General features: G+C 38.2%; 1 protein-coding gene across 3 annotated transcripts in view; it reads left to right on the top strand.

Annotated features, from left to right (window-relative positions):
* The window catches only part of AP3B1 (adaptor related protein complex 3 subunit beta 1), a 278558-nt gene that overhangs the window by 57173 nt on the left and 197341 nt on the right, over positions 1–24044 (top strand). For 2 of the 3 annotated variants that reach the window (XM_003408109.4, XM_064273482.1), the window contains exons 3-5: positions 3298–3372; positions 22494–22589; positions 23214–23374. In XM_003408109.4, the coding sequence (XP_003408157.2) occupies positions 3298–3372; positions 22494–22589; positions 23214–23374 (332 nt within the window). Of the gene's footprint in view, positions 1–3297; positions 3373–15402; positions 15516–22493; positions 22590–23213; positions 23375–24044 lie in introns of those variants that run through there. The other variant, XM_064273483.1, reaches the window with a different exon arrangement.

Raw genomic sequence — 24044 nt, 5'->3', positions numbered from 1 at the left:
TGAACCTTCTGTAGTACGCAGAAGGTTTTACAAAATATTCAAAAGAATGTCACAGATAAGGAAACAGAATTTATTTAAAAAGAGTAGCTTAAATTGGAAATAATTTTAAAGCTATCATTAGGTAGAAAAGTCTGAGAAATTGCTAACTGGGATTACAGTGCATTATCACGTAGTATTTATATAAAATTTGTCGTAAATTAATAAAGATAATACCTTTATCTTTTCTAGGTAATTTTTTTTTTTTAATGTGGTGTTTGATTCATAAAGAATCCCTTTCTCAAAAATTATCCTGTAGTTTGAGCTTTACTTTTAGTTATCAAGGTCTGAACTATTAAAAGACATAAAGGTATATTCTGGGAACAGGGATGAAGGAAATAGGAATGAAGACATAAAATTGAAATATATAGAAATACAAGATAGCACATAGGAAATTCCAATGGAAAAATAGAGGTTAAAAAATTCTGTAGGTGGAAGGCGTTATGCTGAGTGGAATTAGTTGCAAAAGAAAAAATATTGTATGAGACCACTATTATAAGGACTCAAGAACAAATTTAAACACATGAGAAAATATTCTTTGATGGTTATGAGGGTGGGGAGGGAGGGAGAGGGGTATTTGCTAATGAGATGGTAGACAAGAACTATTTTAGGTGCAGGGAAAGACAACACACAGTACAGGAAAGGTCAGCACAACTGGACTAAACCAAAAGCAAAGAAGTTTCCTGAATAAACCAAATACTTCGAAGGCCAGAGTAGCAGGGACGGGGGTTTGGGAACCACGGTTTCAGGGGACATCTAGGTCAATTGGCATAATAAAATATATTAAGAAAACGTTCTGCATCCCACTTTGGTGAGTGGCGTCTGGGGTCTTTAACGCTAGCAAGTGGCCATCTAAGAGGCATCAATTGGTCTCAACTCACCTGGAGCAAAGAAGAATGAAGGAACACCAAAGATATAGGGTGAAGATGAGCCCAAGAGACAAAAAGTGCCAAATAAACCAGAGACTACAACAGCCTGAGACCAGAAGAACTAGATGGTGCCTGGCTACCACCGATGACTGCCCTGACAGGGAACAGGAGAGCAATGGGATGTAGACCTGATGGAGCAGGAGAGCAGTGGGATGTAGACCCCAAATTCTCATAAAAAGAGCAGACTTTTTTAATGGTCTGACTGAGACTAGAGGGACCGCAGGCAGAGGTCATGGTCCCCGGATGCTTTGTTAGCTCAAGACAAGAACCACTCCCAAAGCCAACTCTGCAGACAGGGGTTGGACTGGACTATAAGACAAAAAATGATACTGGTGAGGAGTGAGCTTCTTGGCTGGAGTAGAGACATGAGACTATGTGGGCAACTCCTGTCTGGAGGCGAGATGAGAAGGCAGAGGGGGATAGGAGCTGGTTGAATGGACTCAGGGAATGCAGGGTGGAGAGGAGGAGTTTGCTGTCTCATTAGGGGGAGAGCACGTAGGAGTACATGGCAAGGTGTGTATAAGTTTTTGTATGAGAGACTGACTTGATTTGTAAACTTTCACTTAAAGCACACACAAAAAAGAAATTCTAGAGGAAATTAGGATTAGGATGCCACAGTGGTGTTAGGAGATGGCTCTAACAAAGGAGAATGAGTAGAATTTGAGGATGCTCTAAATTGAAGGGTAGAACTTAGAAAAGTGGAAAGAATTTGATTGGAGGCATCATATGAGCAAAGGCATGACGTGGTGGTGAGTTGATCAGTGTACTTGTCTAGTAGTATTGGTGTAGAAGAATAATGGTTGATGAGCTTAAAGAGGGATGCGAGTTTTAAATTATGAGGGCATTTGAATATTAAGTCCAATAGTTTGGACTCTAGGCAGTCAGGAGCCTTTGAAATCCTTAAGGAGGGCTGACATATGCAAGCTAGTGCTTTAAGCATATTAAATTTCAGTGATGCACATTATAGATAGAAGAAGGAGACTGTTAGAAAAGCCCTATGGTGATGTTATTTACCTATGCTCGGATAGCAGCAATGAGAAGGGATTAATGTGAGTGGACCAGGTAAGAAATAATGGTACCTGGTTACTGTTTAAGGAGCTCTGGTGGTGCAGTGGTTCAGTGCTTGGCTGCTATCTGAGAAGTTGGTGGTTCGAACCCACCAGTGGCTCCATCTGAGAAAAGACCTGGTGATCTGCTCCCATAAAGATTACAGCCTAGGAAACCCTGTGGGACAATTCTGTCATATAGGGTTGCTGTGAGTCAAAGTTCACTCAACAGCACACAACAACATTGGCTCAAATGGTTAAGCTCTGGACTGCCAACTGAAAGGTTGGGTGGTTCAAACCCACCCAGAGGCACCTTGGAAGAAAGGCCTGGCAATCTTTTTTCCAAAAGGTCATAGCCATGAAAACTCTATGAGACACCATTCTACTTTGGAACACATGGGGTCGCTGTGAGTTAAATCAACTCTGTGGCATCTGGCTTTGTTTTGTAGTTACTGTTTAGATATGAGAAGAATCCACAATATTTCTGTGGTTTCTGGTATCTGAGAGAGTTCGTAGAAATAGGAAATTCTAATATGAAAATCATTTCAGCGTGAAAGATGAGTTTGGTTTTAGACATGACAATTTTGGGGTGAAAGAGACATCCAGTGATAGCTAGTTAGAGACGTGGACCTAGTGCAGAGAATTGAGTTTAGGACTACAGTTTGGGAAATTGATCCCCATAGAGATGAAGGTTATTCGTAAGGATAAAGGAAGTCTTAGCAGTTTCAGAGATTATAGAACAGTGTAGCCTGAAAAGATGGTGCACAGAACCTTAGGGAGCAGAGGAAGAGGACTCAGTGAAGGGAATTTTTGAAAACAGATGGTTAAAGGAATAGGGGAACCTGTGAAAAGAAAGCAAAGGGAAAATTGGTTTGTTCAAAATAACATTTATTTCTCTCCCTATTGCAAATGCAGCACTTCTTTAACGGAAGAAACTTGAAAAATAAACAGCACAGATGTTTAAAAAGGTATTTGTAATCCTGTTAGCCGGAGAAAACTATTGTAAATATTTTAACGTATATCTGAAATTACTTTATATTTATCCCTTAGTATGTCTGTGTACTTGTGTATTTATATCGGTACACAGGAGAGTTTTTGTTCTTTCCACCTAAAGGTTGATGTAAGTGGTATATAAAGAGTAAGGCTACTTAATTCCACAGCTTCCTTGTTGATCCAACCTTGTATATATTTAATGTATGTAGAATTTCCCAGAATATCTGTTGTGTTTTCAAATTACTAATTAAAAAAAAAAGATTCAGCCCTAATATTATACTTTTATTTTTCAGATGATGGCAAAAGGGAAAAATGCATCAGAACTGTTTCCTGCTGTTGTAAAGAACGTGGCCAGTAAAAATATTGAGGTACATTTTGATTCGTAATTCCTTTTGTTGTAGAAGAATCATACAGTTTTCAGTTACTTTCAAAGGCAACGTAAGATACTTGAGTATCATTAGATTTTTGTTTTAATAAAAATATCCATAGTCTTAAATGTAGGTAAAATAGAACAAAAAGTAGACATAATCCTAGCTTTGGATTTTTGGTCAGGAATGTAAAAAGCATAAATTGAGATTAATTCACTTGGGTGAATGACAGTAAACTTGTTGAGTTTTCACCTGTTTCTCCAGGCCAGTTTACTTAAAATTCTGGTCTAGGCATTTAATTTTAAGCTAATTATATGTCTAGTGAAACAGGCCTAGTCAAGTATATCCCAGACCTTAATGATTTGGGGCTTTTTGGCATTGCTAGGACTAAGCTAGGAGGGTATCAGTCCCTGGAGAAGGATATTATGCTTTGTAAAGTAGAGGGTCAGCGAAAAAGAGGAAGACCCTCAACGAGATGGATTGACACGGTGGCTGTAGTAATGGGCTCAAGGATAGCAACTATTGTGAGGATGGACCGGGCAGTGTTCCGTTCCGCTGTGCACAGCATCGCTATGAGTCAGAACTGACTTGGTGGCACCTAACAACAACAACAACAAGACTAAACCCAGGAGTATTTCCCAGAGTTCTCATACTATTCTTGATATGTACTAAGCACTCAGCGTGTATATGTGGATTGAATGAACATATCTCAGTAAAATGCAGTTTTCTGCAATCTGGTACTGAAGTTATATTCCCGCACCCTTCACATCATAGACGAAGCTTGGTTAATTGATAGAATTTTCTCAATTTAAAGCCCCCCCCCCCTTTTTTTAATAAAATTTAAAAACGTGTTACTGCTACTATTTGTCTGCATTTAGTCGGTAGATGACAAAACAAATGAACAAATAACAGGAACCTTGAGCCATGAGATCATGGTTATGACAGCTTGAGAGAGAGAGCAAGCGGACTAGGTGCCTTATTTCAGGGGAAAGCTGCTTATGTAATTTTGATTGTATATTCCGTATGTTCCATGGTTTGGTCATTTTTTGTTAGTGAAGTTGCTTTATTTTGTGTGATGGTATTAAATATCTAAAGCACCCTGGTCAGCAGACTTAACTAGAGAAAAACACTTAGAAAGCATGATATTTTGGCATAAACCTAATTTACATTCCTCTTGCTAAGGCTTTGCCTAGGAAATGTGCTAGATCAGTATAAATGACCAGTGCAGAAGAGTAGTCCTCCTCCTTTAGCATGCAGTATGATTGGAAATGATAACTAGTTTGGCATTGGTGCAGTGAGTTTAACATAGCACTATTTCTCCAAGAGCCTAAAATAACCCTATCTTCAGTACCTTATTTATCTTTCCATCCAGTACTGCACTGGCTAACATTCTCTTATTTATTTCAGACACAAGTGAATTTGTTCCTTTCTTTGACATATTGGGATGTCCAGCCCCAAATCATGAAATATATCAAGTGTATAATACGAATGTGTATTGTATATACATTATGTATTAATGATAATATGGATAGCATTCATGTATAATATTGAATATTGTATCTTAGTATACTTCTATAGTGTTCATTGTTTTTCAGGCATTGTTCTAAGCCCTTTACACAAATTAACTAACTTGATACTTAACCTGTCAAGTCTTTTGTTGTTGTTGTGCGCCATCGAGTCAATTCTGACTCATAGTAACCCTATATGACAGAGTAGAACTGCCCATAGGGGTTTTGTAGGCTGTAATCATTATTATTATTATTTTTTAATCATTATGGGAGCAGATTGTCAGGTCTTATCTCCCCTGGAGTCTCTGGTAGGTTTGAACCACTAACCTTTCAGTTAGCAGCTGAGCACTTAAACATTATGCCACCATGCTCCTTTATGAGACCTAAATCCGTTGCTGTCGAGTCAGTTCTGACTCATAGTGACCCTATAGGACAGAGTAGAACTGTCCCATAAGGTTTCCAGGGAGCAGCCGGTAGATTCTAACTGCTGACCTTTTGGTTAGCAGTTGAGCTCTTAACCACTGTGCCACTAGGGCTCTGATTATGAGATCTAGGTTACTATTATATTTGTGTATTAAAAAAGATACCAAGGGTCCACTGTATCTTTATGCAAATAATGTGTGCCTTCTGTGTATGTTTGCTGGCAGTACCCTCCCCGTGAGGCACCCTCATAAGCACCCCCATGCCAATCCTCTTGCACACGTTGCTGTAAAAAAAAGTTAGCATAGCGTGCTTACAAAGATATCTTGAGGAGGGAGGGCACAACAGGCTAACAAATGTAAAAGGTGCACATTATTTGCATAAAAATATGGCACACATGGTTTTTATATTGTGCAGGTCTATGCACTTACATACTTTCAGCTATCTTTTTCTGTGCATTCTTCAGTATTGATTTTACACATTGAATTTGGAAAGGTGGGACATCCATTTGGAGTTACCTTGGTATCAGTTGGAATGGTAGTTTGATGTTTTTAGTTTGGAGATTAAGTCAAGAGATTTAGGATTGAGAGCCATTTGCAGAGTTGAAGCTGTGAAAGTGAACGTGATTGCAGAGAGAGAACAGGTAGAGGCAAGAAGAAAGTCCTTGCAGCTACCTGCATTATTGGTACAGGAGGGAGGTGACTCAGTGAAGGCATCAGGATGGTGTCGTGTTATAGAAACAGGTGGAACGGTGTAGAGAGGTTGAGAAAATTGAGAAATGGGTTTGACAGATTGGGCAATTGGTAGGAATAAATGTATTATACATGCAGAAGAGGAAAAAGCAGGTTCAGTGGAAGTGGGAAACTGAGGGTTAAAAAGGGTAGAAAGTGAGAACAATTTTAGAGTTTGAGATATTGGTTATGATGACAACCTGAGAGAGTGAGAGAGAGCAAGGAGGGATAATTTGAGCGTAATTTAAAGGTATTTTCGAGTGATAATCATGTGATGATCAGGTAAGGCTTTGTAGGAGGATTGATAGTAGTAATAGTGTCAGGTTGCTGGGAGGAACCTTGAGACTTCTCCCAATGGCTTTCGGACTATTTTTTGAAATTTTATTGTGGTGAAATATATATAACAAAAAGTTTGCCATTTTAACCATTTTGAAATGTCCAATTTGGTGGCATTAATTACATCCACCATGTTGTGCTATCATCGTCAATATCTCTCTTAAGCTGGGTTCTCTAGAGAAGCAAATCCAGTGAAGTGTGTGTGTGTGTATATGTATATATATATATATGTGTGTGTGTGTGTGTGTATATATATATAAAACCAAGCCCCCACATGTCTGTCAGCTTGTCATATTGTGGGGACTTGTTTGTCGCTGTGATGCTGGAAGCTATGCCACCGATACTCAGATACCAGCAAGGTCACCCATGGAGGACAGGTTTCAGCTGAGCTTCCAGGCTAAGACAGACTAGGAAGAAGGACCTGGCAGTCTACTTCTGAGAAGAATTAGCCAGTAAAAACCTTATGAATAGCAGCAGAACATTATCTGTTTTAGCGCCAGAAGATAAGCCCCTTAGGTTGCAAGGCACTCAGAAGACAACTGGGGAAGAACTGCCTCTTCAAAGTAGAGTCGACCTTAATGACGTGGATGGAGTCAAGCTTTTGGGACCTTCATTTGCTGATGTGGCAAGGCTTAAGATGAGAAGAAACAGCTGCAAGCATCCATTAGTAACCAGAGTGTGGAATGTACGAAGTATGAATCTAGGAAAATTGGAAATCATCAAAAATGAAATGGAACTCATAAACATTGATATCCTAGGCATCAGTGAGCTGAAATGGACTGATATTGACCATTTTGAATCAGACAGTCATATAGTCTACTATGCTGGGAATGAAACCTTGAAGAGGAATGGTGTTGCATTCATTGTCAAAAAGAACATTTCAAGATCTATCCTGAAGTACAACGCTGTCGGTGATAGGATAATATCCATACGCCTACACAGTTAATACGACTGTTATTCAAATTTACGCACCAACCACTAAGGCCAAAGATGAAGAAATTGAAGATTTTTATTAGCTTCTGTAGTCTGAAATTGATTGAACATGCAATTGGGACGCATGGATGATTATTGGTGATTGGGATGTGAAAGTTGGAAACAAAGAAAAAGGATTGCTAATTGGAAAATACGGCTTTGATGATGGAAACAATGCCAGAGAGCGAATGATAGAATTTTGTGAGACCAACGACTTCTTCATTGCAAATACCTTTTTCACCAACATAAACGGCCATCTGTACACATGGACCTCTCCAGATGAAATACACAGAAATCAAATCGACTACATCTGTGGAAAGATACGATGGAAAAGCTCAGTATTATCAGTCAGAACAAGGCCAGGGGCCAACTGTGGAACAGACTATCAATTGATTATATGCAAGTTCAAGATGAAACTGAAGAAAATCAGAGCAAGTCCACGAGAGCCAAAATACAACCTTGAATATATCCCACCTGAATTTAGAGACTATCTCAAGAATAGATTTGATGCGTTGAACACTAATGACCGAAGACCAGATGAGTAGTGAAATGACATCACGGGCATCGTACACGAATAAAGCAAGAGGTCATTGAAAAGACAGGAAAGAAAGAAAAGACCAAGATGAATGTCAGAAAAGACTCTGAAACTTGCTCTCAAATGTCAAGCAGCTAAAGCAAAAGGAAGAAATGATGAAGTAAAAGAACTGAACAGAAGATTTCAAAGGGCAGCTCAAGAAGTTAAAGTATTCGAATGACATGTACAAAGAGCTGGAGATAGAAAACCAAAAGGGAAGAACACGTTCAGTGTTTCTCAAGCTGAAAAAACTGAAGAAAATATTCAAGCCTTGAGTTGCAATAGTGAAGGGTTCTATGGGGAAAATATTAAATAAACAACACAGGAAGCATCAAAAGAAGGAAGAAGGAAGGCACAGATTCATTATACCAAAAAGTATTAGTTGACGCTTAACCATTTGAAGAGGTAACTTATGATCAGGAACGAATGGTACAGAGGGAGGAAGTCCAAGCTGCCCTGGAGGCATTGGCGAAGAACAAGGCTCCAGGAATTGATGGAATATTAATTGAGATGTTTTATCAAACGGGTGCAGCACTGGAAGTGCTAACTCGGCTGTGCCAAGAAATTTGGAAGACAGCTACCTGGCCAACTGACTGGAAGAGATCCATATTTATGCCTATTCTACGAAGGGTGATCCAACCGAATGTGGAAATTATTAAACAATATCATTAATATCACATGCAAGCAAAATTTTGCTGAAGATCATTCAAAAGCAGCTGCAACAGTATATCAACAGGGAACTGCCAGAAATTCAGGCAGGATTCAGAAAGAGGACGTGGAACCAGGGATATCATTGCTGATGTCAGATGGATGCTGGCTGAACACAGAGGATACCAGAAGGACGTTTACCTGTGTTTTATTGACCATGGAAAGGCATTCGACTGTGTGGATCATAACAAATTATGGATAACATTGCAAAGAATGGGATTTCCAGAACACTTAATTGTGCTCACGAGGAACCTTTACATAGATCAAGAGGCAGTTGTTTGAATAGAACAAGGGGATACTGTGTGGCTTAAAGTCAGGAAAGGTGTGCGTCATGGTTGTATCCTTTCACCATACCTATTCAACCTGTATGCTGAGCAAATAATCCAAGAAGCTGAACTATATGAAGAAGAACGGGGCATCAGGATTGGAGGATGACTTATTAACAACCTGCATTATGCAGATGACACAACCTTGCTTGCTGAAAGTGAAGAGGACTTGAAGCACTTACTGATTGATGAAGATCAAAGACCACAGCCTTCAATATGGATTACACCTCAACATAAAACAAAAATCCTCACAGTTGGACCAATAAGCCCCTTAATGATAAATGGAGAAAAGATTGAAGTTGTCAAGGATTTCATTTTACTTGTATCCACAATCGACACCCACGGAAGCTGCAGTCAGGAAATCAAAAGATGCACTACATTGGGCAGATCTGCTGCAAAAAACCTCTTTAAAGTGTTGGAAAGCAAAGATGTCACCTTGAAGGGTAAAGTGCGCCTGACCTAAGCCAAGCTCTTAACCACTACACTGCCAGGGTTTCATATATATGTATTTATCTCAAGAAAATGGCTCACACAGTTGTAGAGGCTGGCAAGTTCCAAGTCCTTGGGTCAGGTGTCAGGCTGGAGACTTTTCCTGACTCATGTAGCTGTAGGGCCTGACAAACCCAAGATCAGCAGGTCAGATGGCAGGCCACTGGCTCGTGCTGTAGAGGCAGATGAATCCAAGATCGGCAGGTAACATGGCAAGCCACTGGTTCAAGTCCCAAGAACCAGAAGTCAGTTGATAATGAGCTGGATGCAGGATCCAAAGCAAGGAAGTGAGCTTTTCTAGAACGTCCATATATATCGGATCCAGACCTCACCCCCAAGGAAACTTCTTTTCAACTGATAGGCTGCTTACATCAGATCACAAAATGGAGAATGATTATATGAAATCACAAAATGGAGAATGAGTACATCATTACGTAACTGCCAAATTACATAATTACATAACTGTGAAACTACGTAATTACATTACCACTGAGAATTATGGCCCAGCCAAGTTGACACACAACCTTAACCATCACACTATCCATTTCCAAAATTTTTAAATTGCCCCAAACAGAAACTCAGTACCCCTTCAGCAGTAATATTCATTCCTTCCTGCTAACCACTGTTGAACACTGTCCCTGTGCATTTGTCTATTCTAGATACTTCATTGAAGTGGGATCATACAATATTTGTCCTTTTGTGTCTGACTCAGTCAGCCTAATGTTTTCAAGGTTAATCCATGTCATAGCATGTATTAGAATTTTATTTCTCCATGGCTGAATAATACATCAAGTTTTGTAGCAGTATCTGTCGCAGAGGAAAAACTTCAAGTTTGCTTAAAGTAAAATAAAGAGGTTCATTGAAAGTATAAGAACATTTGAAAGGGCAAACATGGGCTCCACCCAAGTAATACCAATGAATCCAAGGTGGGGCTGCTACAGAACACCAGTTATAAGGCAAAATCAGGAGGTATGAATGTATCTTCTTGAGGGTGCTCTGTGTGTAGTCACAGGATGACTACAAGGCAGATATCCTGAGAACTGATTGTTAGAATAACTTACTAAAGGCAGAACATTTCCTGGGGATGTCTTGTACTGAAGATTTAATAACCATTTATGCCAGTATTCCTGGAGACAATGCATGCCAGCCCCGGGGTGACCACAGAGAAAAAAAAACTTAGTAAGCAGGTCTAGCTTCTGTTACAAAGGTCAACTGATTCTGTAGTTAAAGTAGATCCAAAGATGACATTTGGGTCCTGACTTTAAATCAGCCATTATACTTTAGTCAAGTGTCTCTAAAGTTTAGTGTGCCTCACCAGTCTCGTAGTGCTTTAGTAGTCAGTATGTATTGAGGTAAGCCAAATATTATTAGGGATTTTATAATTAATAGTGTATTTAATTTGAAAAACAAGGCATATTCTTTTTTTTTTTTTAATTTTTTGTTGAACTTTAGATGATGGTTTACAGAACAAACTAGTTTCTTATCAAACAGTACACTCATTGCTGTATGACATTGGTTAACAACCCTACAACATGTCAACACTCTCCCTTCTCAACCCTGGGTTCCCTATTACCAGCTTTCCTGTTCCCTCCTACCTTCAAGTCCCTACTCCAGAGCTTGTGTACCCCTTTAGTCTTGCTTTGTTGCATGGGCCTGTTCAGTCCTTGGCTGAAGAGTCAACCTCAGGAGTGGCCTCTTCACTGAGCTGAAAGGGTGTCGGGGGGCATACTCTCAGGGTTTCTCCAGTCTGTGTCAGGCCAGAGACTTTCTTTTTGAGTTCGAATTTTGTTGTACATTTTTCTGCAGCTCTGTCCCAGACTCTTGACTGTGATCCCTGTCAGAGCAGTCAGTGGTGGTAGCCAGGCACCATCTCATTGTACTGGACTCAGTCTAGTAGAGGCAGTGGTAGATGTGGTCCTTTGAACTAATCTTTCCCTTATGTCTTTAGTTTTCTTCATTCTTCCTTGCTCCCAAAGGGGTGAGACCAGTGAAGTATCCTAGATGGCTGCTCACAGGCTTTTAAGGCCCCAGACACTACTCACCAAAGTAGAATGTAGAACGTATCCTTTATAAACTCTTTTATGCCAGTTGAGCTGGATGTTCACTGAGACCATGGTCCCCACAGCCCTTAGCCCAGCAATTCAGTCCCTCACGGAGTTTGGATGTATCTATGGAGCTACGATGGCCTTGCCTAAATAAGGCACATTCTAATGAAAAGCATGTATAGATATGTGGCAAGTAGAATCAGTAAAATAACCATAACCTGAGAATACCAATTAAATTTTTTGTTTAAATGGATCAGATCATCTGGGTCACACTTCATTTGTATAACATATTACTGTGATTAAAAAGTCTAATAAACATCTTAGCTATTATTTTAACACAATGGCAGTCTCGAATAAAACGTTTCACCATAGAAAGTAAATTAGTAGCCTAAATAATCTTGCATTTACATATTTAAAATCTGGAATAGTAAATGTGGAGTAAATATGAAATTTCTGAATACACATTTCCATATAAAAATGAATTTTTTCCCTGTCGTCTTAACATGTTTTATATCATAGGATTTTAAAGATATGTACTTTGACGTACTTTTTAGATCCGTTTTTGAGTATACTTCATTTTTCTGTTACTACATTATATATTGCAGATAGGTGAATTTTACTACCAAAATGAGTAGTTACCATAAAGTCACTTTTGACTTGATCGACTTGGGTAAAGCCAAATCAAAACAATTGTACCCTTGTTGCCAACTTATAAACTAGATTGAATTAATTTAATATTGGACTTAAATAATTTGACAAGCCATATATTCTTTCTGAGATTCAAATTTAGTGGGAAAAATCTAGGCTGAACATGTAATCTCAGAGGTTTTGTAAATTTTATACGTCATTAATTTTGTAGATATTTATTGAGCACTATTTATGTGCTTGTTACCATGTGTAATTCTGAGGTGATAATTTTAAACATATTGTCTCTTTAATGTCTTGTGACCATGTTATATAAGCTTCCAATTTGATATGTAAATTTGTTTTATGGCCTCTGGTATAAAAAAGTCCAAATAATTTGAAAAAGGTCAAATTTTTCCATAGAAAAATGAGGTGTAGGTAAAGCTTGTTTTCAGTGTTATTGGAAATAGATTAGCCTTTTTTTTTTTTTTTTTTTTTAATGCTGTCTGTGGTAGGTGGTGGTTGTTATTAGGTGTTGATTTTGACTCAGTAAAACTGCCCCATACAGTTTTCTTAGCTGTAATCTTTACAGAGGCAGACTGTCAGGTCTTTCTCCCACAGAGTCGCTGGGTGAGCGTGAACCACAAACCTTTTTGTTAGCAGATGAGCACTTAACCATTTGTGCCACGAGGGCTCCTTGTTAGGCTGTTTAAAAAAAAAACAAAAAACCATTGCTGATGAGTCGTTGCCAACTCACAGCGATAGGTTCTTGGTGCCTTACAAACATCAACTCTTTTTATCCTTACAGATAATCTTGTGAGGTTGGTTCTGTGGTTATTTGTGTTTTACATATGAGAACAAGGTGGCACAGACAGGTTACCTGGCCAAGGTTAAACAGCTAATACGCGGCAGAGCCAGAATTCAAGCCAGGTAGCCTGGCTTCAGAACCCATCTTTAATCATTCCCCTTCTTGCACCATCCTGCCTGTTGGGTGAGTCCCTCGTCCTCTTTCTACCTTAGTGTCTTTGACGCTTTATCTGCATCTGATATTAGCTGTGCTTTGGGAAATATCTGTTATTGGTATAAATTTTTTATGTTTTAGATATAGGTAGATATGACCAAGTGCTTAGAAATTGATGGTAAATTAGTTTCATTTGGGCCTCTGGTCTTCCTGTAAATAAAACATTTCATACTAATTTTTGTTCATTAAAAGCTGTTTATACTATTCAAAGAATTAACAATGGAGCTTAAAGAACAGGTTTATTTATTCATTTTTCCCCTTTACAATCAGATTCTGTGCCGCCTAATTTTCGGTAACAAAAATGTGAACTATAAACATAGTTATCAGTCATTTTGTTCCAGATTTCTTTTGTTCTTGAAATACCTTGCTTTTTTTTTTTTTGTGGGGCAGGGGACATACCCGATTCTTTAATATTGTGGGAAAACTGACGTAAGCATCTCAAAATTTATGTTCAGAGAATTGATTGATATTTCATTACTATGATATGCAAAATTTTATTTTTACAAGCATATGCTGCCTTAGGCATAGTTGAGTTGTACGTCATCTGCCATTAGGTGTCAAATGATACCAAAAATGACCTACTAAGCAATCAGTGGTTATAGTACAAAGATAATCAAAGGTTTAGTCAATAACTCATGAAGTTTGATGTACTAGTATTGATAAACTAATTAAACAGATCTGCCTGTGTTCTCCCAGCCTACTGGGCTCTACTGTGATTAGCTTTACAGCAAGGAGTGTTGTAACATTGAATGAAGGTAACTGATCAGGGAATGGTGTAGTCACGGAGCTTTAACTGTTTCCATTTCTGGTCACAGAATGGTTTCAGGGAAAGTAGGCTTTCTCTGTACACCTGCAGCTATTCAGAGCATAGGCCTCTTGTGGTCAATATTGATTGATTCTTAGAACTGGAACAAATTTAGTGTTTTGCAACCTTCTGTGATTTAATATCGTTATGCTTTTTGCTATAACAGTCGCAAAAAGAAATCCTTCTCCAATAGTGAGTAATTATAGCAGTGCCTACTGGCTCAGCTGTGGGTCCGCGTGTTTCAGTGTAGCCAATATAAATCCCTAGCTATGTTTCTGGAGTTCATAATTCAGCTTTAAAAGTTGGCTGTATAGTTACTTAGTAAATAAAAGTGTTGCTGAGAAATAAATTGCAGGGGGATTGGGGGAGAGGGGCACTCTAACCTATTCTTTAAAAACTTTCCAAAGGATTGTAGACAGAGATCTGAGAATAATTACTAAAGAGAAAGAATATTTTAAATAATTCTTTTTTGGAAAAATCTCACAAGTTAAACACTTTGGGGGCAAACTTCCTAACACATATGTATTGTTTCCTCATAGTAGCTGGTGACCTTATAGACCTAGCTATCCAGTAAATTATAATCATCAGCAGTAAGTTACATCTGAGATGTAGCAATTCAATGGGAAATATCTTAATTTTTTTAGTCATTGTGCTATGATGTTTCATTGAGCTGATAGTTATTGAGCTTGTATGATATGCCAGGCAATGTGGTGGGTCCTGGAAATACACAGATGAATAAGGAATGGTCCCTGTACTGAATAACCTTATGTCATTACAAAGGGGATTTGAGAAATTTCTTAGTTAAATACATCTTATGTGTTGATTTGGTGTATTGAATCTGCTGTTAGTCGACCAACAAGTGTTAGTTGCTTTCTAGCACTGTTGGATTCTTAGGAACTTTGTAATTGAATTGTGGAGAAAGTCATCTCCACCTCAAACAATTAGAGAAATGTTTATTGAACTGTGATCTAAGATTTTAAAAATTTGTTTCCATTTAAGTATAATCTTAAAAATTAGGTATATTTTAGATCATTTGGTTCCCATCTTTAATATTGCCACTAATTTTGGAGCCTAATTTTTGTGTTCTTACATAAGATCACTTGGTTGCACGTGATCACTTAAAGGACCATGTTTCACCAATATATTTATTTTTGTATTCTGCATGTTCTGAAGTTTGAAAAACACTAATTTGAACCATATAAAGATTTTAATTGTGACTATAGATGGGAAGTCCAGGTTGTCCCCGACTTACAATGTATTGAAGTTATGACGAACTGCACTTACAACCATTTGCTTTTTTTTGTACATTTTTTTGTTAGTAATACGTAGTAACAGCGTTGCAGTGCATAATTTGCTGATGTGACCATTCTCAGATGTTCACTCGCAGATTTTCAAAGATTGAATTTATGAGGATAAAAAATGAAAACTAAAAAAAAAAAAAAAAGAAAGGTATTCAACTTACGTTAGACTGACTTATGATGAAGTTGCCTGAACGGGATCCTGTCACAAGTTGGGGGCTACCTGTACATTAAAAAGAGATGGGAATTTATAGAATGAAGTTACCTGAAAACCTTCACAGAAAAAGTAAGTTTTTTTTTATTGTTAATAATAATACCTTAATGATGTGTTTTTCAAATTAGAGCATATGCAATTGAGGTTATGAGATAGTATCCTAAGAGTTAGAAAACTACAACTTAGACCTTTGACTTGGAATATTAGATTAAGGGTTAAGTGATTTAAATTGTTCTCTTATTTTAACACAGATGTGTTATGAAGTAAAATAAAATTTTGCTATACTTTAAAAGATTAGACCTGGTATTTTAATGAAATTTTATTCTGGGGTGGTCTGATTTGGATGAGGCCTTCAGATCCTCTGGGCAGTGGTCTCCTCTTTTGTTAGGGATACCTATCATAGAAAACTCTCAGAAGGACTGCTGTCATAGGCCACAACATGTAATAGTTACGAACCTGTTTCCTGGGTTGCATTCTGGATCTGCCACTTGCTAGATCTGTGACCTTGGACATGTTACATGACCCTCTGTGTCTTAGTTTCCTCACCTTTGAAATGGAGATGATAATTGTACTAGGGTAGATGTGAGACTTAAATGATTAATACAGTGTTAATGTAAGATCTCATACATTTTAAGTGCTCAGTAAATTCTGTCTGGGCAGTCATAGCAAATTGAGGTAAAGAACAAAAGTTCTAGCCAGAGTTATTTTCTTTCATATTCTGTGTTCCGTAACTAATTTTAATACTGGCCAGAATGACATAAGTGCTTTTAGAAAGGAAAGGATGAGGAACTACTCCAGGTGAAAGAAGACTGGTGAGATCCGAAAACTTAAATATAATGTGTGATCCTGGATTAGGAAGAAATACTATAAATGTAGGATGTTATTAGCAAATTTTGAATATGGATTATTATTAGATAATAGGATTCTACTGATGTAAAATTTCCTAAATTTGATGATGATAATGTAGTTTTGGAATCCCTGGGGGGTACAAATGATTAATGTGCCAGGCTGCTTACTGAATGGTTGGAGGCCAAGCCTACCCAGAGGCACCTCGGAAGAAAGGCCTGGCAATCTACTCCTGAAAAATCAGCCATTGAAAACTCTATGGAGCACAGTTCTAACACACATCAGGTCTCCATGACTCACAGTTGGCTTGATGGCAACTTTTTTTTATTTTAGCATGGTTACGTTAGAAAATGCCCTTGTTACTAGGAGATACACGCTCAAGTGTTTACGGATGAAGACGGGTGGATTAACCAGTGAACAAGGTACTCACTGGCTTAAACCTGTGCTTACTTACTAATTTGTAGTGCATAATCTCATACAGTTTCCCTGGGTTTCACCACATCTTTGTATACTACAGATTAGTAAGTAAGCACAAGTAAGCCTGTGGGTACCTTGCTTATTGGGTGATCCATCCCTGGGTGAAGAAAGGTCATGATGTGTTGACTTCAACTTATCTTCAAATTATTCAGGAAAAAAAATATGTTCATATACACACCTTTATGTATACAGAGACATATAGTAAGTGTTGGCAATTGAAAACTGATGGGTGAAAGCTATATGAAACTTCAATGAACTAATCTTGGTGCTTTTAAGTAGGTTCTGTTGAAAGATGATGAAACCCCACACTCAATATCTGAAATAAAAAGACAGTGAATTTATTTTTTACTCTGTCCTTATAAGTTTGCTATGAGTAGGAATGGACTTGACGGCATGCAACAACAACAATAGCAAGGAGAATGCTATTTAGACATGGTTACTGAACACACTGGTGGCGTAGTAGTTAAGTGCTATGGCTGCTAACCAAAGGGTCGGCAGTTTGAATCCACCAGGTGCTCCTTGGATACTCTATGGGGCGGTTCTACTCTGTCCTGTAGGGTCGCTATGAGTCGGAATCGACTCCACGGCACTGTTTTTTTTTTACTGAACACAAAAGATGACTGACCTGATAGAATTTTTTGGGGGAGTGTGGAGTTTAGGGATTTGTGGATTTTAGGGGCCTAAGTGAGTTTTACATAATTTGTAGATGTGTAGTCACTTGAGTGAGACTGTTGTTGATTGATTGGCCCTCAGAAGTGTGTTTATTGGAGTGAGTTTGTTCTTGATTGGCTAACTTTCAGAAGCAAGGGCCTGTCACAGATAGGTTGTCTTGCAAAACCTTGTTCACTCAGGTGAGCTGTTGTTGATTTATTGAACAGGTCTAAAACAGTTTGGATGGTTGTGTGTTGCCAAGGCCACAGAGTAATCTGTCTTTTCCTGGGAATTTCGGAACTTAAAATTATCAGTTTAACATTTTTTTTAAATAAAAAGTTTGAAATATTGTTAGAGTTAGAGGAGGTACTATTCGTTCGTGTTGAAGGACATCAGGAAAGATGAGATTCACGTCTTAAGTGCAGGTATCTGTATTGTTTCATCGGAACACAAAATTAATTAATATTCATTGTAAAAAAGTAAATAATATAAAAAGATATAAAGAGTGAAGGTCACTGGTTAATACCATCACCCAGAGATAGTCACTGTTAGCATATTACTGTGTAGATTCTCAACTTTTAACGCCTACCTGGTTTGAACTCTGGCTTTGCCATTTACTAGATTTGACATTTTGGTCAAGTTACTTAACCTCTCTACCTATTTTCTCATCTGTAAAATAGAAGTAATACTACTATGTGTTCATTGAGTTCTTGTGAAGATAAAATGAGTTAATCTAAGAATTTAGAACAGTGTCTGGCCCATAGTATTAAATATAAATATTTGCTATTGTTGCCATTTGTTTTCTGTTTTAAAGTTTCTGCATTTGGGATGTAGTTTAACAATTAATAGTGACTTAAAATTGCCAGGTTGGTTTTTGTTTTGTTTTTCAGTTTCTTTCTTAGAGGTCTGTAAAATAATGGTACCTTCTAGACTGGATGGAATATCATATGTATTCATCTATTTTTTTTCTTTCTTTTTTATTGTACTTTAGATGAAGGTTTACAGGACAAACTAGCTTCTCCTTAAACAATTAGTACACATTGTTTTGTGACATTGGTTACCGACCCCATGACATATCAATACTCTACCTTCTCGACCTTGGGTTCCCTGTTACCAGCTTCCCAGTACCCTCCTGCCTTCTTGTCCTTGCCCCTGGGCTGGTATACCCCTTTAGTCTCATTTTGTTTTATGGGGCTGTCCAACCTTTGGCTGAAGGTTGAACCTCAGGAGTGACTTCATTACTGAGCTAAAAGGGTGTCCGAGGGCTGTAATCTCAGAGTTTCTCCAGTGTCTGTCAAGCCAGTAAGTCTGGTCTTTTTTTGTGAGTTAGAATTTTCTACATTTTTCTCCAGCTCAGTCCAGAACCATCTGTTGTGATCCCTCTCAGAGCAGTCAGTGGTGGTAGATGGGCACTGTCTAGTTGTACTGGACTCAATTTGGTAGAGGCCATAGTAGTTGTGGTCCAGTTGTTTGTAAACCCTTTCATGAGTTTTCATAGTAACAGTCTCATATAATATTTGCCCTTTTGTGATTGACTTATTTTACTCAGCATAATGCACTCCAGATTCATCCATGTTGTGAGATGCTTTGCATAGTCATCATTTTTCTTTATTGTTGCCTAGTACTCCATTGTGTGTATGTGCCATAGTTTATCCATTCATCTGTTGATGGGCATCTAGGTTATTTCCATCTTTTTGCTATTTTGAACAGTGCTGCGAATCTATTTTTTAAATGAACTGACATCATACAATACATACTGTTTTGCATCCTTAAAAATTTTATAAGGATGGAAGAAAGGCCAGGCAGTCTATTTCCCGAAAAAATCAGCCATTGAAAACCCTGTGAGCACAGTTCTGCTCTGATACACGTGGGTTTTTTTCTTTTTTGTGTGTGTTGTTTGTTTTGGTTTTTATTTGGTTGTTTTAGCCCTTCATTAAAAAACAACAATAACAAAAAAAACTAATGCCCTAGTCCCCTTTCTGCCACCTCCACCATGCTGCTAAGACAGACCCAGGGCTCAAAATGTGTTTTTATCTAAAGCGTTGAAGGATACAGCCTTGAAGCTATTCAGTCAATAGCAGTGAATAAAATGTGGTAAACAGGTTACTGCAGGGTTCTTGGGAATGGTTAGAAGGCTAAATCTCCAGCTTTGAAATAATCTTGTCCCCATAAACCATCACTGTTAGGGGCTGAGGCCAGGCTGTGAGCTTTCTTGCTGAATCTGACCTGGGGTGGCAACATTAGATCTGTGTGTTCTTTCTGGGTGGTCAGGTCACTGGCTGGTTTATAGTGTGATGCCTTGTGTCAGCATGGCAGACTCATGGAAAGTACCTAGACTTTGATCCAGAGATGTAGATTTCAGTCCCAGGGTTGTCCGGGGAAAGTCATTTCATCTCTCTGAGCCTCAGTTTCCCCATCTGGGAAACAGACAATCATAATATCCACATCACAGAGTTGTTGTGAGGTGTAAAAGAAACAACGTGCATGTGTGTAATAAACTACAAATCACCAAAAAACAAATTTTATAGGGATATATTTTCAATATCAAATATAGCTAGCTACTGCTACTGAGTCATCTCTAACTCATGGAGACATTATGTACCATGGAATGAAGCATTGCCCAGTCTTGTGTCGTCCTCATGATTGCCCAGCACGTTTGAGTTCGTTGTTGCACCCGTTGTGCCAGTGCATCTCATTGAAAGTCTCCCTCGCTCTTGCTGGCCCTCTGCTTCACCAGACATGATGTCCTCCCCCAGTGATTGATCCCTCCTGCTGAAGTATCCAAAGCAAGTGAGTCACACAATGTTCTGTTGTGATCTAGAGGGTTTTCTAATTTTCAGAAGTAGATTGCCAGGCCTTTCTTCCTAGTCTGTCTCAGTCTGGAAGCTCCGCTGAAACCTCTCTACCCTGGGTGACCTGGTTGTTATTGGAAATACAGCATCACAGCAACATGCAAGGCTCCACAGTATGACAAACTGACAGATGGTTGGTGGATAGCAGATATAATTTTCCTTTATTGTGTATAATGGCTGCATAGTAGTAGTAGTATATGGACGCACTATAATGTATTTTATGGTGAATCTATTGATGAACACTTCTATTGTTTCATTTTTGCTCTTGTGAAAGACTTTGATAAGTGAAACTTGGGGGAGAAGGACATGATAGTAGGTTGGGTAGAGATAGAGACAAAAACTGCCACGTAATATTTGGAGAACATTGACTGTTCCTGTTTGGCTAAAAAGGATGTTTGAACAGATTATAGACTGTATTACGGATTTCATATTTTGTGTTTTATATGCTGTGAGTCCATTCAGTATTGAAGGGTAATTGGAAATTTTTTTTTTTCACTCATAACCTGGTCCATACTTTAGGGATGAATGGATTGATATTAACTTAAAATGGTTGTGTTAGTGTTTTCTATTAGTAATTGTGGAGGTCTAGAAAGGATGCTCATTAAACTTTCACTTGTGCTCGTGAAATCATGGAGAATAGCAAAATATGTTGGATTATAAAATGAAGATCTAAGCGCTCCTTGGAAACTCTGTGGGGCAGTTCTACTCTGTCCTATAGGGTCGCTATGAGTCAGAATCGACTCGACAGCACTGGGTTTTTTTTTTTTTTTTGAATGATCTTAGAGGTGTGCTGTAATTGTCTGAGTCTAAATTATTGAAAATTTCTGTGGATAAAAGATTTTGCCCTTGGTTTAAAACAAAACAAGCAAACATCTGGACAGTTATTCAAGTACAGCATGATTTAGTCAGCAGCACATTTGGAAAAGGTGTATGATTTTAATCAAGAATTGCTTGAACCAGAGCAGATACCTCCTCTGAAACAGGATCTTATCTAGTTTGTCTGGTTAAACATCATTTGTGATTTGGAGTGCCATGCCGAAAGAGACGTAGAAAAGTTGGAATGAGCTCAGGAGAGAGCAAGCAGCATGGGGAAGGAACTCAAAACTGTGCTGTCTATCAAGGGAAATTGGAATGTGAAGGAAGGAATGCCACGGCAGTTGCCTTTAAAGTAGTCCATCTTGGTTAGTATGGCATAAATGTGGCTCAGTGTAGCACTGTTCTTTTTCTCCAGAATCATTTTCAGCTGTTTCCCATGTTCATTAAACATTCAGTAAATTTTAAGGTCTGTGCAATGTTGACATTATAAGAAAATTAATCAGGAAGTGTGGCATATGAGGATTTTGAGAAGGGACACATAGGCTATGAGCAGTAAGACCAGAAGGAAGCAGTTGATGAATTCCAATTCCAATTTTCATTTATTTTTTCTATTCGTCATGATTTTGTTATAAATTTAGTGATTGAATTGCTGTTAAAAACTGTATTCAGGAGACATTTTCAGCCTTTCAGAACTTTTAGTACGTTAAATTGGCATTATTTTCACACAGTATTCTTACAGAGCTGAAGATATCATGTAATGTATATTGGAATGTGAATATTATCATAGAATCAAAGTTAGAAATACCTGGGGGGTCTAGTGCCTTTTGAAAGATGAAGAGTATGAAGTCCCCATACTGTATTGCTAGTGAACAGGACTCAAGTTCTTTCTGTTATCTTGTATCCCTCACTTTGAAAAAGTTTTTACAGTATTCAGTTCACATTTTAATATTCTTGTATGTGTTTTGCTCAGGGATTCCCTCCCCCCGCCTCCCACCCCTGCTTTGACTGGAAGGACATTTGGATCTAAAAACCCTTTTGCCGTTGAGTTGATTCCAGCTTATATAATGACCTGTAAAACTGCCCCATAGGGTTTTCAAGGAGCGGCTGGTGGATTTGAACTGCCAAGCTTTTGGTTGGCAGCCGAGCTCTTAAACACTGTGCTATTAAGACACTTGGATAGGATGTTGATATTATGAATTTGATTATTAAAATGTTTATTTCACAAACTTTTCCTGGTGTCATTCATTATTCTACAAAACCTTTATTTTACACTCTAAACCTTGACCAGGTTCAGTTATTTACTTGGGGAAAATTGAAAATGGATTTTGGTGTAGAAAATAATTGAGTTATTGAGTTTTTAATTTTCATTCTGGCTAAGATTGGCTGATTTCCTTTCTTTTTTAAACAGATCAAGAAGTTGGTATATGTTTACCTAGTCCGACATGCTGAAGAACAGCAGGATCTGGCACTCTTGTCAATAAGTACCTTTCAGCGAGCTCTGAAGGTAAGTAATATAGTAAAAAAACAGACAAATAACCAAAAAGTTTCTGCACAGTTAAAGGTGTGTCATTTCAGGAAGGGGAGTGATAATCCACTAAGTGCCATAGTAGTTAGTGTCTTGAAAGAGTTAAAAGGGCCTCCCACAGTTCATTCAAAACCCTTAGAAAATATTTTATACAACCAACTGAACCTTGCCCTGTATGTTACAGCTTCTGTGTTTCTTACGTTCAGTATAAGCATTATTATGCATCAAAGAACTGCTCATCATTATAACAATTAATTGTTGAGAGTGTGAATGAGTTAACGTAAGACTTGGTTAAAGATAAATTTATGACCTGCAATATTTTATTACTGTGAAACTCCAAAACTTCAGCATGTTTAGCAATAGGTTAAATAGAATTGTAACCATTACTCTTCTTATTAAGACATTATTCAAAAGAATGAACATTTACTTATTGTTCTTTTCCTTGACTCATTTCCATATACTAGTTGTTCATTTTAAATTAAGTAGCTTTTGTTTACTATTGGCCATAGTATACCCTCTAAGAACATGTTAACCGTATGATAAAGATGCCTTTGAAATACTGTAAACCTGAAATTTTGATGAATATTTTTGCTCTATTTTTAGGATCCAAACCAACTAATTCGTGCAAGTGCATTGAGAGTTCTGTCCAGTATCAGAGTGCCAATTATTGTACCTATCATGATGCTTGCTATTAAGGAAGCTGCTGCTGACTTATCACCATATGTTAGGAAGAATGCAGCTCATGCAATACAAAAATTGTACAGGTAGGTGCTTTGTTCCCCACACGTCTGCCAGTTTGTCCGTAGATGGAGTAAAGCTTCAGGACCTTCGTTCGTTGATGTGGCATAACTCAAAAGTGATCGGAAAGTGAAATGTATGAAGTATGAATCAAGGAAAACAGGAAATTGCCAAAAATGAAGTGGAAAACATAAACACTGATATCCTAAGCATTAGTGAGCTGAAAGGGACTGGTACTGGCCATTTTGAATTGGACAATCATACTGTCTACTATGCCTGGCCCCCATGTGTCTGTCAGTTTGTTGTACTGTGGGGGCTTGTGTGTTGCTGTGATGCTGGAAGCTATGCCACCGGTATTCAGATACCAGGAGGGTCACCCATGGAGGACAGGTTTCAGTGGAGCTCACAGACTAAGACAGACTAAGAAGAAGGACCCAGCAATCTACTTCTGAAAAGAATTAGCCAGTGAAAACCTTGTGAATAGCAGTGAAACGTTGTCTGATATAGTGGCGGAAGGTGAGCCCCCCAGGTTGGAAGGCACTCAGAAGACAACTGGGGAAGAGCTGCTTCCTCAAAGTAGAGTTGACCTTAATGATGTGATAGAGTAAAGCTTTCGGGACCTTCATTTGCTGATGTGGCATGACTCAAAATGAGAAGAAATGGCTGCAAATGTCATTTAATAATCGGAACCTGGAA

Source organism: Loxodonta africana, chromosome 2 (assembly GCF_030014295.1).
Source record: "Loxodonta africana isolate mLoxAfr1 chromosome 2, mLoxAfr1.hap2, whole genome shotgun sequence".
NCBI lineage: Eukaryota > Metazoa > Chordata > Mammalia > Proboscidea > Elephantidae > Loxodonta > Loxodonta africana.
The sequence above is the reverse complement of the archived record's forward strand: the minus strand, read 5'-3'. Positions and strand labels throughout refer to the sequence as shown.